The following is a 15629-nucleotide window of genomic DNA, read 5'->3' as shown; positions in this document are numbered from 1 at the left end:
GTGCGTGTTTTTTTCTGCTCAGTTTATACCATGAAACACAATTATATGACCAGAGCAACCAGATCAATCAGCCCAAGAAATAAATAAAATATATCAAAATATTTATTGGATAGATTAAAAGACATATAATAGAGGTCACAAGGAGTACACAAGTACACCCCAAAAAGCGGGGGAATGAGCAGATGACAATGGTGATTTACTAAACTAAATAAGTAATAAGTGCCCCCTGAGGAAAACATCGCTTGAAACGCGCGTCGGGGTTCAGCTGTATACAGGACTTGTAACCATCCTAAGGTATTGTGCCCCTATAATGATTCATATAATTTGGATTTATCTATACCTTTTTGGCATTTTTTAAGCCTGGGGATTACCTTTATTGATATAAATATCTAGGTTACATAGAACTTTAACTACTAATATATGGTCAGTGCAATAGGTACTTTATAAAACCTGATAATCCGGTAATATTTGGGAAATTGAACCGGTCCAGCATTTATGTTTTTTATTTATTCTGTACATATTTTTAATGTTGAAAATTAATAAAAAAAATTATATTTTATATTATTAATCTGTCACTATCCCTTTCATTTGAATCTTTGAGGGTTCTCTTTGGGGTTTTTTTGACCTGCATGAATTTATTATAGTGGTATTATACGGAATATTTTATTTCTTTTTAAATAAGTAACTAAATACATGTATCAGTTCAAATATTGAATATATCAAGTACAAAGTATCTATACATCTATACATTTGTCCGTTAATACGGCCATATAATGCACGACTCACCCCACACAGCCCGACGCGCGTTTCGTGAGATGCTTTGTCAAAGAAGGAGTGTTTCGCCCTTGCTCCACTGGTTACTACCACATGTTATAAGGAAGAATAAAGTTGTATGCAGACGTTACGGTTTTGATTTGTTTTTGGGTTTTTTTGCGCAGATTTGTTACAAAACCTGAAGGGTTTCCTGATGTCAGCAAAGTGAATGAGAATCCTGATGTCTCGGGCACATGAGCAGTATTGTCTCCTTGCAGATTTGGTGCAGATTTAAAACTGTATTATGACAATTCTTTCTGCGTTTTTGCAGCAGATTTCATCCATGCTGATAAATGGAAAAAATCTGTATAAAAAACACAAGTCAAAAATGCTGCAAAATTGTGAATATTTAACTTTTTGTGCCAAGAGATGCAGATATGGTGCAAAAATGTCTGCACCAAATACTTAATATGTGCACATTTTCTAAGACTGTGTTCCCCAACTCCAGACCTCAAGAGGCACCAACAGATCATGTTTTACGGATTTCATTAGTATTGAGGTGTTGGAGTCATCACTTATACAGGTGATTAAATTATCATCTGTGCAATACTAAGGAAAGCCTGAAACACACAGTATATAGAGGGGCTATGTGGAGGCTCATACTGTATATAGAGGGGCTATGTGGAGGCTCACACTGCATAACAGGTGGTTATGTGGGGGCTCACACTGCATTGAGGAAGATATATGGAGGCTCACATTGTATATAGAGGGGCTATGTAGGGGCTCACAGTGTATATAGAAGGGCTATGTGGGTCTCACACTGTATATAGCGGGGGCACGTGGGGGCTCACACTGTTTATAGAAGGGCTATGTGAGGTCTCACACTGTATATAGAGGGACCACGTGGGGGCTCACACTGTATATAAAGGGGCTATGTGGGGGCTCACACTGTATATAGACAGGCTGTGTGGGGGCTCATACTGTATATAATGGGCTATGTGGGGGCTCCTACTGTATAAAAGGACCTATGTGAGGACTCATACTGTAGATAAGGGCTATGCTGGGGCTCATACTGTAAATAGGGGGCTGTGTGAGGGCTCATACTGTATAAAGAGTCTATGTGGGGGCTCATATTGTATGCATGGGGCTGTGTGGGGGGCTCATACTGTATGTAGGGGGCTTAGTGGAGGCTCATATTGTATATACAGAGGCCATGTGGAGGGCTCATACTGTATATAGGGACCATGTTGCGATTCATACTGTATGTAGGGGGGCTATGTGGGGCTTGGACTGTACATAGAGTCTATGTAGGGGCTCACACTGTATATAGGGGCTTTGTGGGGGCTCATACTGCATATAGGGGCTATGTGGGGGCTCATATGTTATATAGGGTATGGGGGCTATGTGGGGGGCTCATACTTTATTTCGGGAGGCTATGTGGGGGCTCGTCCTGTACATAGAGAGGCTATGTGGGTTTCTTACTGTATATAGGGGGCTTTGTGGGGGCTCATATTGTATATAGAGGCTATTTGGTGCCCATACAGTATATAGGGGCTATATGGGGATTCTTAATGTATATAGGGGAGCTATATGGATGCTCATATTGTATATAGGTGCTATTTTGGGCTCATGCTATATATAGGGGCTATGTGGGGATTCTTACTGTATATATAGGAGCTATGTAAAGGCTCATCCTGTATTTAGGGGGCTGTGTGTGGGCTCATACTGTATATAGGGGTGTCAGCATTCTTAATTCTAATCAATATGATGATACAATTAATATGATAATTATAATTAATATGTAATAGTAATATTGAGCAGAATTAATTTCAGCCTTTGGGTTCGGCCCCCACACCAGTCACGGTCTCTCATGTGGCCCCTCGGGAAAGTTAATTGCCCTCTACTGCTCTAAGGGATGCAATGATTTGGTAACACATCGCCCCCTGGTGGACACAGCAAGTACATCTGTCATTGCTAATAAAATGTTCCACCTTCTTCCATATGTTCTGAATAGTGCATCTGCCATTAAAGGCAAATCTATTTTCTGATATACGAAAAGCAAATATTTCCAATTATACCCGTCCCCATATGACGGCGCTTTGTACCGGTAAGTTGGGACCTGATGTGTTACGGTAACGGTCTTTGATGTCCGGATTCTCGCCCCTTGTGGTTTTCGCGGCCGCCTCCATCTCTCCCTCCGTCCTCTCTCCTAATCCTTCTTTTCCCTATCAGGCAGCCGCAGACACCCGGCCCCCGCTGGGCTTATAGAATATATATGATTTTTCCTGGCTTCTAATTTCACCTCCTGCCCCTGCGCCGCTCCCCGCCACACTGCGATCTCCTGAGGCTCGTCCTGACGCGGACCCTTCCTCCCAAAATCTCTGGGACAGGTTCCGCCATCCTCAGTGTAATGTGCTCCTGCCCTTGAATTTTCGTGGTAAATGCGACACGACTGCGGCGGATGAACATTAAAGAGAAAATCATTAAAGAAAACCATTAGAAGTTTATGGAAATAGTTACCGAAGATTGGCTCCATGTGAGTCAGTGCAGAGGTGGATCAAGAGAAATGTACTGCTGACACCTGGTGGACGTATGGGGGATATACTGGAAAATAAGGACACAGTACATTACCAACCTTATACAGATCCTTAGTAACAGTCTGTATAAGGCTACTTTCACACATCAGTTTTTTCCCATCAGGTACAATCCGGAAAAAAACGGGTAAAACGGATCCGGTACCGCATCCGTTTTATCCCCATAGATTTGCATTGTTACCGGATTGTACCTGATGGCTTTGCGTTGCATCCGTTTTTTTCCGGATGCGGCAAAATTTATCAAAGCGGCGGCCGGAGGCAACGTGTCTTGCAACGTTTTTTTGTCCGGCAAAAAAAGCCGCATCCGGCCGCTGCGGCACATTTTAAATGCATGCCTATGGACGCCGGATGCGGCACGATGCGGAAAAACCGCATCCGGCCGCCGCATGCAGTTTCTTCCACTGCGCATGCTCAGTAGCATGCCGCAACCGGAAAAAACCGGACCGGCCGCATGTAAAAACTTATGCAAAGGATGCGGTGTTTTCACCGCATCCGTTGCATAGGTTTCACAGCCGGATTGAGCCGCACGGCTCAAACCGGATGTGTGAAAGTAGCCTTATACTCCAAAGCTGCACTCACTATTCTGCTGGTGCAGTCACTGTGTACATACATTACATTACTTATCCTGTACTGATCCGGAGTTACATCCTGTATTATACTCCATAGCTGCACTCACTATTCTGCTGGTGCAGTCACTGTTTACATACATTACATTACTGATCCTGTACTGATCCGGAGTTACATCCTGTATTATACTCCAGAGCTGCACTCACTATTCTGCTGGTGCAGTCACTGTGCACATACATTACATTACTGATCCTGTACTGATCCTGAGTTACATCCTGTATTATACTCCAGAGCTGCACTCACTATTCTGCTGGTGCAGTCACTGTGTGTACATACATTACATTACTGATCCTGTACTGATCCGGAGTTACATCCTGTATTATACTCCAGAGCTGCACTCACTATTCTGCTGGTGCAGTCACTGTGTGTACATGCATTACATTACTGATCCTGTCGTGCTCCTGAGTTACATCCTGTATTATACTCCAGAGCTGCACTCACTATTCTGCTGGTGCAGTCACTGTGTACATACATTACATTACTGATCCTGTCGTGCTCCTGAGTTACATCCTGTATTATACTCCAGAGCTGCACTCACTATTCTGCTGGTGCAGTCATTGTGTACATACATTACATTACTGATCCTGTACTGATCCTGAGTTACATCCTGTATTATACTCCAGAGCTGCACTCACTATTCTGCTGGTGCAGTCATTGTGTACATACATTACATTACTTATCCTGTACTTATCCTGAGTTACATCCTGTATTACACTCCAGAGCTGCACTCACTATTCTGCTGGTGCAGTCACTGTGTACATACATTACATTACTGATCATGCACTGATCCTGAGTTACATCCTGTATTATTCTCCAGAGCTGCACTTGTTGCGGGCGGCGGCCGCTGCCGCTGCGGGTGCTGCTCGGATCCGGGTTCGTTACTGCGGCTCGAGTGGTGACCGGACCTGGGCTCGCACGGCTGTCCGTCCTCACAACCGTAGGAAGGGAGTATTTACAGGGCATTGATGTGTCGGTGACGCCACCCGTGGGTTGCGGTGAGGTATTGGTAGCACCGCCGCTGCCTGGTGATGGGGCGCCCGGGGCCGATGGAGCGGGGCCGCAAGGTGGGATCCCCTCCACGGGTAGGGCAGGTGTAGTACCGGGGCCCAGGTACGCGGGAGTAATGGATGCTGGAGGTGGCGTGTCGGGTTGGACCGGGGGGCAATGGTGTACTCACAGTTCAAAGAATCGCACACAAGTCCGGTGGTAAACCAAGTTGCCAGTGACCGGTCGCCTTTGGCGGGTGTATTCGAGTCCCACACCCGGGTGTAGCAAGCAGGGGTCCATTCCTCCTGCACTCAGTGTCTGTGTCTTCTCTGGGACAACTCCATGTGGAACGGGGAAGTCCACTCCCGATACTGTGTATGTTTGGGAGCTGTGGCCCGCGAAATCTGACTCCTGGGATTTCTGTTGGTTCTGACGGACACCCTATCCCCCGCGTTGGGCTTCCGTTTCACTCTCTGGGCTTCTTTGGAACTCTCATATTTATAATAAGTACAGTTGGAATTTTTTAGTGCTGTAGTGCACATTTAGTGCTAGCTTTTTTGTTTTTTCTTCTATGGAACTAGGCCTGAAACCTTGTCCCCGGCTGGTCAATTAACAAGGGGGCTTGCAACCGTTCTCGTCTTAGGGTCCAGGTACCCCGACTGTGCACGGCCTCCGGACCGGATTCCCGCTGTCGGCACCGGCGGGCTGCAACCCTGCCCCAGTCCAATTAAGGTCTCCCAAGACCGGATCTCCGTCGCCTCTGGTCCTGCTCTGCCGTCTGTCACCTAGTCCGGTAGTCCAGGAGCCCCTACCCCTGACTCCACTGTCCACTGTCAGCACTGTTCCACTGTCTGGACTGTTCTGTTCTCTTGTGTTCCCCCCCTGACACCTCAGGACCCCTAGGTGGGCGCTCACATCCGCCTGGTCCCGCCCACTGGTGTGTCCCTATTGTCATGGGGGGTGGCTAGGCTTTAATGGCTGTGTGTTGTGCCAGGGTGTGGGTTGTTGTGTTGTAATCAAGGAGGGTGGACTACTTCTGTGACTACCTGGTTTTGCCAGGGCATCACACACTCCCTATTCTGCTGGTGGGGTCGCTGTAGATGCACTGTGTCACCTGCAGCCTGTTTTCGGCTGTTTTCTGCTTTGTTATATCCCCTCCGCCATGCTATAATGTATTACAAGGTCAGGCTGCAGCTGTAGAGACTTTATGGCTATTGATTATAAGCGCAGACAGTAAAGCCGTCAATACGGCGCACAAATCACATCCCGGCGTTTGTATAAACCACCGCGGCTTTCACCGACAGACGCTGGGAATGATCTAATTATTGACATTTACATAAAATCATCCGTAAAACAAAACCAGCAGAATTTTGGGAGCCTCCGGTTGCAGAGGTTTGGATTTCCCTCCGTCCATTATAGAAGTTGAGGGGACCCACGCTTTTGTGCTGTAAAATAGCTGTAGTAAGAGCTCGGGGGCTGCGGAAGGAAACAACATTTGGGGCCATTGCCTGCAAAGAAATGGGATAGGGAAGTGACAAATTAACAAAGAATACAAAATAAGGAGGCTGAGGCCCAACTGGAAGAGGTAAAGGAGGAGGTAACAAACACTGTTTTTGTGGGTTTTTTTGGGGAGGCCCTAAAATATTGGGAATGGCAAATGGAACGAATAAACCGCATAGAGTATAACCATGGCTGGGTGCGGCTGCTATACCTCTCAAGTCAGCCAAGGTACTGACAAGTGCTGCGTGATCCATGCCTGGTTCATTTTAATGGCTGTGGACAGGCGGATGTACCGGTCTGTGATGACCCCCCTATTTGCCACAGGGCAGGCCAGCACCTTCAAGGCATAAAGGGCAAGCTCAGGCCATGTGTCCAATTTGGAGATCCAGACCTTAAATGTTGTTGATCCATCACTCAATACGTGGAGACATGTGGACACATATTCTTCCACTATGTTGTGGAAAACGCTGCCTTCTGCTAATAATGACCGTATCAGATTGATATTGATGTGTTCCACTGCGGGTCCTCTATGCATTGCACTGCATGTCCTATATGTGTTCCACCACAGGTCCTCTATGCGTTTCACCACAGGTCCTCTATACATTCCACCACAGGTCCTCTATACATTCCACCACAGGTCGTCTATTTATTCTACCGCAGGTCCTCTATGCGTTCCACCGCAGGTCCTCTATGCGTTCCACCGCAGGTCCTCTATGCGTTCTACCACAGGTCCTGTATGTGTTCTACTGCACGTCCTCTATGCGTTCTACCACAGGTCCTGTATGTGTTCTACTGCACGTCCTCTATGCGTTCTACCACAGGTCCTGTATGTGTTCTACTGCACGTCCTCTATGTGTTCCACCACAGGTCCTCTATTTATTCTACCGCAGGTCCTCTATGCGTTCCACTGCAGGTCCTCTATGCGTTCCACCGCAGGTCCTCTATGCGTTCTACCACAGGTCCTGTATGTGTTCTACTGCACGTCCTCTATGCGTTCCACCACAGGTCCGCTAAGCGTTCTACCGCAGGTCCTCTATGCGTTCCACCGCAGGTCCTCTATGCGTTCTACCGCAGGTCCTCTATGCGTTCCACCGCAGGTCCTCGATGCGTTCTACCACAGGTCCTCTATGCGTTCTACCACAGGTCCTCTATGCGTTCCACCGCAGGTCCTCTATGCGTTCCACTGCAGGTCCTCTATGCGTTCTACCACAGGTCCTGTATGTGTTCTACCGCAGGTCCTCTATGCGTTCCACCGCAGGTCCTCGATGCGTTCTACCGCAGGTCCTCTATGCGTTCCACCGCAGGTCCTCTATGCGTTCTACCGCAGGTCCTCTATGCGTTCCACCGCAGGTCCTCTATGCGTTCCACCGCAGGTCCTCTATGCGTTCTACCACAGGTCCTGTATGTGTTCTACCGCAGGTCCTCTATGCATTCCACCGCAGGTCCTCTATGCATTTTACCGCAGGTCCTCTATGTGTGGCGCCCTGGACAAGCCAGGTCGTCACAGGAACTACACCAACACACCCCACACCCCGGTCAGGCACACCGAAGCCAAAACACAAAATCCTTGTTGCCTTCCTCCAGGGGCTGATGTCCACACCAGGGGGTGGGCCAGGCGGTTGGTCCCGCCCACCGAGGAGTTCACAGTCCTGGAGGCAGGAAAAGGAAGGAGTCGAGAGTTGAGTTTTGAAGCGAAAGGAAGTGAAGTGGTAGAGGAGCAGACAGAAAGTGGTCCGGGTGTGTGGCCCGGACGGTACAGCAAGGTTGGCAGACCGTGGTGACCGTCTGCAGGAGAGGCCGATTGGAGTGAGCCGTAAGGACCATGGACGGGCGGTGGCCCGGCGGTACCGTACCGGTGAACAAAGAGAAGCCAGCACCATCCGGCAGGGCTTACGGACCCCGACAAGGCTAGGAGTCGCCGTTGAAACTGTCAAATCCGTTAGCAAAGGGAACCTCCGGGGTTTCCCAGCAGCCAAGTCCCGATTGAAGGTGACAGCTCAAACCGTGAAGGGAAACACAGTCACTGCCAAGGCTAAAGTTCCCAGGGCCAGAGCCTGCGGGCAAAAGGGGCTCCTTCAGCACCCATCCAAGCTGGGGGAGCGGGTTACCGGTGGGAACCCATTGGAACCGTACACACTACACAGGTGCAGGGAAAGGCAGTCACCATCAACCTGCCGGGAGAACTACCGCAGCTGTCTGTGGGACCCGTCCATCCAGCCGTTTGTTTCACCGGAGACTGTGTATTCGTTACTGGCTGAGTGAGTACCACCGTGCCGTGCGGCACAGCGCTGCCCCCGCGACCCTGCACCTCATCAGGCCTCGTAACCCGCCTGCCATCTTCCCTACCCCTCACCGGGCCCCGGGACCACCAAACCCCCTACCTACGGAGGGGAGAACCAACATCCAAGCTGCTCCCTGTCATCGCTCCCGGGATCCCCGTCCAGAGCAGCGGTGGTGTCACCAATCTCACCACAACCGTGGGTGGCGTCACGGACAATATCCCTAAACCCAAACCACCCCCTTTCACTCACGGGCGAGGAACGCCGCTCGAGTCCCCGGGATCCGGCCCACCGCTCGAGCCACCACCGAGCAGCAGCAGCAGCAGCCGGACCCGAGCAGTGGGTGAGCGCAGCGTCCCCTCCTCCGCCAGCGACAACTTGGCGTCACGAACAGGATCTTACCGCTCTGCCATCTGGTAGAGGTGCGCCTTGTGACCGCCGGAGGTGTCTGGCCGAAAATTTGGAGAAGCCGCCATCTTGGTCGCGAAAAATCCCCGCTCGAGCGTCTCCTCGAGCAGTGGAGGCGCGAAGGCCTAAACCCCGCCCCTGTAGAGGAGGAGCCGGAAAAAGACTAAGGGGGACACGGATGGAGAGATGGCAGCGTCCTCGAATTGGAGCGCGGGAGTACCCGCTACCGGAGCATCCACGCTCTGGGGGAACCGGGGAGGAGTAGCCTTTGAAGACTGCGGCCCGGGTGAGCTCCCCGCCGGGACCGCTGCGTGGCTGGAACGGGAGCTGGGCCAGTTCTGCTTGAAGGTGAGGGCGCAGAGCCTGCAGCACCTGCTGGACTGGAAGGTGGAGATGCGCAGGATGGTTGCCGTAGTGGGGGCCCGTGAGCAAGGGGCCTCTGCGGCCGTGCCGCGTCACGACCAGTCCACCCAAACCCCAGAACCAGCCCTGATTGCATGGGAGCCGGGGGCCGGCACCGCAGCCGGAGGTCCAGAGAGAATGTCGCTGATGGAGGAGGGGGTTCCGACCACGCTGCCCCCACCACCGTTCTTAACGGCCGTCAGTGGTTCTGGGCTGAACTGCCGGTGGAAGGAGAACCCGATGTACCGACCGGTCCCCGAGTGGCCTGACCCCCTGCGGTGGTAGCCGCTCCAAAGTCAGCGGAGCTCCGCTGCAAGTTGTCCCCGTTGGGACCACCAGTACCGTTTGAAAGTTCCAGAATGATGAAAATGATTAACGAAGAAGTTCACCAGATTTGCAACTTCATTAAACCGGTCGTTGCCGGCAACTGGTCCCCGGAGTGACCTATTGTACCCACTGCGTAGAAACTGCTACGGACAAGCCCGAGAACTAGCAGGGCAACCACGAACTTGTGGTATGTAAATAAAATATATGTTGGCTTGTACCGTGACCGCCTCCAGAAAGGCTGATTTGGAGGATGGGCCTGGAGGAAAGTGATGGCCCAGGCACGCCACTACCGTAACCGGTGGCGATCCTCCGGGGGGGTTCAGGGGTTCCCCATGGACGTGGGGCCCCTAAAAGGGACAGAACCCGCTCGGGCAACTTGGTGCTGGACTGGGGTCAAGGGGTGCTGCCCATTTGCTTAGGGGCAGCATCAGGGCCAGGTTGCTTGGGTAGGAGAGAGCGGAAGCCGTAACCGTTATTGAATGTTGGTAACATTTAAAGTAATGTGCCTCCCGATGTGGGAAGAATACAAAATGCTTGTTAAAATGTTTTACCGTTTTTTTATCTTTTACAGTTAAAATAAAACCGGTGATGGACGGGCAACCCGCGGACGGTCTGTATTTTACTAAGGGGGAATGTGGCGCCCTGGACAAGCCAGGTCGTCACAGGAACTACACCAACACACCCCACACCCCGATCAGGCACACCGAAGCCAAAACACAAAATCCTTGTTGCCTTCCTCCAGGGGCTGATGTCCACACCAGGGGGTGGGCCAGGCGGTTGGTCCCGCCCACCGAGGAGTTCACAGTCCTGGAGGCGGGAAAAGGAAGGAGTCGAGAGTTGAGTTTTGAAGCAAAAGGAAGTGAAGTGGTAGAGGAGCAGACAGAAAGCGGTCCGGGTGTGTGGCCCGGACGGTACAGCAAGGTTGGCAGACGGTGGTGACCGTCTGCAGGAGAGGCCGATTGGAGTGAGCCGTAAGGACCGTGGATGGGCGGTGGCCCGGCAGTACCGGACCGGTGAACAAAGAGAAGCCAGCACCATCCGGCAGGGCTTACGGACCCCGACAAGGCTAGGAGTCGCCGTTGAAACTGTCAAATCCGTTAGCAAAGGGAACCTCCGGGGTTTCCCAGCAGCCAAGTCCCGATAGAAGGCGACAGCTCAAACCGTGAAGGGAAACACAGTCACCGCCAAGGCTAAAGTTCCCAGGGCCAGAGCCTGCGGGCAAAAGGGGCTCCTTCAGCACCCATCCAAGCTGGGGGAGCGGGTTACCGGTGGGAACCCATTGGAACCGTACACACTACACAGGTGCAGGGAAAGGCAGTCACCATCAACCTGCCGGGAGGAGAAACACCGCAGCCGTCTGTGGGACCCGTCCATCCAGCCGTTTGTTTAACCGGAGACTGTGTATTCGTTACTGGCTAAGTGAGTACCACCGTGCCGTGCGACACAGCGCTGCCCCCGCGACCCTGCACCTCACCAGGCCCCGTAACCCGCCTGCCATCTTCCCTACCCCTCACCGGGCCCCGGGAGCACCAAACCCCCTACCTACGGAGGGGAGAACCAACATCCAAGCTGCTCCCTGTCATCGCTCCCGGGATCCCCGTCCAGAGCAGCGGTGGTGTCACCAATCTCACCACAACCGTGGGTGGCGTCACGGACAATATCCCTAAACCCAAACCACCCCCTTTCACTCACGGGCGAGGAACGCCGCTCGAGTCCCCGGGATCCGGCCCACCGCTCGAGCCACAACCGAGCAGCAGCAGGACCCGAGCAGTGGGTGAGCGCAGCGTCCCCTCCTCCGCCCGCGACATATGCGTTCCACCGCAGGTCCTCTATGTGTTCCACTGCAGGTCCTCTATGTGTTCCACCGCAGGTCCTCTATACATTCCACCGCAGGTCCTCTATGCGTTCCACCGCAGGTCCTCTATGTGTTCCACTGCAGGTCCTTGCACTCCACTGCTCTGCGTCCCAGGATTCTCTGTTGGCAGGAAACAATCGGTATTACCAGATGTTGTGTGTCTGTACGATGTTAAGTGTGTGGGTGTGCCTTTCGCTGCAGGTCTTCCCATTCTCTTGGGGCTGCCTTCTCTCTTTTGGGGGTGTCTGCTTCCTATAATGAGGTGTCCTTCAGTATTCTTTAACTTTTTTAGCTGCACGGACCCTTTATTATTGAACCGCATCTAGGGCTTATTTTCAGGGTTAAACGTTACACCGAAAATGCTGAAAATTCCTGCTAGAGCTTATTTTCAGGAAGGTCTTATTTTTGGGGGAAACACAGTATTAGGCCACTCTGCAGCAGGCTCAGAACAGAATGGCGGTACCACCCGTGATCCGGGGTTTATGCAGGCCGGGTCACATGGTGCGCTGACCAATCACAGCCATGCCAATACCTGAACTGTATAACAACTTCCATGAGAAGTCCATGTTCGGCGTTCAGCAGTGGACACCCGGTGTCTGGTACGAACCCCGAACATTACAGTTCGGTTACACTCATCACTATTCTATGGACTATTTCTAGATTTGAAAAATGGGGGCAAAATGGGATATCGGCTCTTGCAAAATAATTTTGGTGTGCATTACTCGATTCTCCAGCAAGACCAAGTCGGCAAAGATGGTCTCTGTTCACCCCTATACTCTTCGTCATTATTTTAGGAGCTGCACCATAGTAGGATTTCCTCCCCTATATGTGATGGTCGGTGACACGTGGGGACAGGTTCTGTAATCTCCAGGAATCCTCGTGCGAAACCTGCGTGAACTTTCATTTTTATGGAGGAAGTCGTCCTGTTTACATACCTGGAGGAGGAGGGGCCGCACCTGGGGGAAGATCATACTCACCGAGCCGACTACTCACTGTCTGCACGACACCATGGACGCTGCGCCCAGGAAAGGCTTCTACTACCAAGAGATTAACAAGACCAAATGGGAGGTCCCCGGGCGATACAAGGAGCTGAGAGCGGTCGGATCTGGGGCGTACGGGACGGTGTGGTGAGTTCTGCACACGAGATAACCGGGAGGCGGCATCATAGGGTTTTCCTGGACTTCTGACGCCTGCGGAATGTTCTACACATGTGTTACATTGTAAGACAGATACTATGTATATACATATTTATAAATAGAGTGTCACATAATGGATCACAGGTCTCCAGACAGGTTGGGAATGTATGAGTGATCGTTCTATCGATCTATCCATCCATCTGGTAATCTATCTATGTATATTTCTTTATATCTATCCTTTTATCTATCTATCTATCTATCTATCCATAAATCTATCTATCTATCTATCTATCTATCAATTTATCTATTTATCTATCTATCCTTCTATCCATCCATCTATCCATCTATCCTTCTATCCATCTATCTATCTATCTATCTATCTATCTCTCTATCTCTCTATCTCTCTATCCATCCATCTATCCTTCTATCCATCCATCTATCCATCCATCCTTTTTTCTATCTATCTATCTATCTATCTATCTATCTATCCTTCTATCTATCTATCCTTCTATCTATCTATTCATCTATCCATCCATCTATCCCTCCATCTATCCTTCTATCCATCCATCTATCAATCTATCTATCCCTCTATCTATCCCTCTATCTATCTATCTATTTATCCATTTAACTATCTATCCTTCTATCCATTCATCCATCCATCCATCCATCTATCTGCATCTATCCATCCATCCAAATCTATCTATCAATCTATCTTCCTTCTATCCATCCATCTATCCATCCATCCATCTATCCTTCTATCTATCCATCTATCCATCCATCTATCTATCTATCCTTCTATCTATCTATCAAGCTATCTCTCTCTCTATCTCTCTATCTATATATCCATCCATCCTTCTATCTATCTATCTATCTATCTATCTATCTATCTATCTATCTATCCCTCTATTCATCTACCCATCCATCTATCCTTCTATCCCTCCATCTATCCCTCTATCTATCTATCTATCTATCTATACCTCTATCTATCCCTCTATCCATCCATCTATCCTTCTATCCCTCCATCTATCCTTCTATCCCTCCATCTATCCCTCTATCTATCTATCTATCCCTCCATCTATCCCTCTATCTATCTATCTATCTATCTATCTATCTATCTATCTATCTATCTATCTATCTCTCTATCCCTCTATCTATCTATCTATCTATCTATCTATCTATCTATCTATCTATCTATCTATCTATCTATCCCTCTATCTATCTATCTATCTATCTATCTATCTATCTATCTATCTATCTATCTATCCCTCCATCTATCCCTCTATCTATCCCTCTATCTATCTATCTATCTATCTATCTATCCCTCCATCTATCCCTCTATCCAGTGGCGTAACTAGAGTGCGATGGGCCCTGGTGCGAAATTTGGACCTGGGCCCCCCTCCAGACGTTGTTCAGGTGTATGGTCACCTGTAGAGTTATAAATATATATATATATATATATATAAAAAAAAGGATAGACCCACCCTACTCCAGGGTTCTCCTGGTGGCCCCAGCGGATCACAGCAGTCTCATCCCACGCACGAGATATCAAAGTTCCGGCGCTTTGCGGTGACGACACCACGCTGGGACTCTGATGTCCTGCGCGTGCGCTCATAAAGCAGTGCAGGGAAATCATATTTCCCAGCACTACCGCAGAGGTTAACTACATCAGCGCGCTGTATGCGCCGATATAGTTAACAATAGCGCAGCTCCGGATGGGCGTCCTCTGAGCACAGGCCCCCCCCTCCCCCGGTAGCTGCGCTACTGTTTGAAATTAAAGTAACAGCTGAGAGGAGCCGGCTGTTTCTCTGAACGGCGGGCGCCGGCTGCGGGCCCCAAACCTGCCCAGGCTCGGTCGCAGTGGCGACCGCTGCGACCGTGGTTGTTACGCCCCCTGCTTCAGACTCAATTAATTTCAGACCTAAGGCTGTCTGCCCACGTGGCGTTTTGTTTTTTTTTTACATTTTTTCATGAATTTTTCCTTGCCTTTTTTTAATCAATAAAAGCAAGGAAAACGCATCCCAGCAAAGTCTATAAGATTTCTGACTTGCTGTGCACACGCTGCTTCTTTTTTCCTTACAGATTTGGTTGTAGAAAAAAAACTGCAGCATGTCAATTCTTTGTGTTTTTGCTGTGTTTTCCCCATTAAAAGTAATGGGAAACAAAACGCAAGCAAAAAATACATATAATGCATCAAATTGTGGCAAAACCCCTTGTTTTTGCTGCAGCATTTCTCCTGCCAGTAGATATAGATTTGGTGCAGAAATTTCTGCAACCAAATCTCCATGTTGTGCACATAGCTTAGTGTATTAGCACTCAGCAGTGCACAGTAATTTAGCCAAATTTAGCAAAAGGACCTGGCTGCCTTCAACAAACAAACTGCTCTAAAAGCTTCCACCACTGCTTACACTCATTGTATGTGACTGGTTCTGTGGGTTGTGACCCCCACCAGCTCATAGATCAGCCTCAGTCCCTTATCCCCCATCCCCACAGATTCCAAAGTGTTCCAGGCACTGGCAGCTTGGTGAATCTTTACATTATAATAAAGATATAATGCAAAAAAGGCCAGATGCACTTTTCTGCATTATAGTACCCTCCCTGAGTCCCTGTCCATCACATGGCTGCCTGCACATTACTAAATAGGGTCGACATTGGGTCACTGAACAGATCTAATGGGAGGGGGAGGCAGCAGAGGCTGAGCCTCACAAACAAGTCACAAACTTAGTAACTGTGTCGGCCACTGTCTGCCCCTCAGACCGCACTG

The 15629-nt window shown here is 49.7% G+C and overlaps 1 protein-coding gene across 2 annotated transcripts in view; it reads left to right on the top strand.

Moving 5' to 3' along the window:
• Positions 1–15629, top strand: part of LOC142249648 (mitogen-activated protein kinase 12-like) — a 149276-nt gene that overhangs the window by 82570 nt on the left and 51077 nt on the right. Inside the window, exon 1 of one of the 2 annotated variants that reach the window (XM_075321428.1) lies at positions 12542–12859. The exons of the other annotated variant lie outside the window; for it this stretch is intronic. Within the exon in view, the coding sequence (XP_075177543.1) occupies positions 12741–12859 (119 nt within the window). The 5' untranslated portion in view covers positions 12542–12740. Of the gene's footprint in view, positions 1–12541; positions 12860–15629 lie in introns of those variants that run through there. 2 annotated transcript variants of the gene reach the window in all.

This window comes from Anomaloglossus baeobatrachus, chromosome 8, assembly GCF_048569485.1.
Source record: "Anomaloglossus baeobatrachus isolate aAnoBae1 chromosome 8, aAnoBae1.hap1, whole genome shotgun sequence".
NCBI classification, from domain to species: domain Eukaryota; kingdom Metazoa; phylum Chordata; class Amphibia; order Anura; family Aromobatidae; genus Anomaloglossus; species Anomaloglossus baeobatrachus.
Note: the sequence above shows the minus strand (reverse complement) of the source record. Positions and strands in the feature narration are given on the sequence as shown.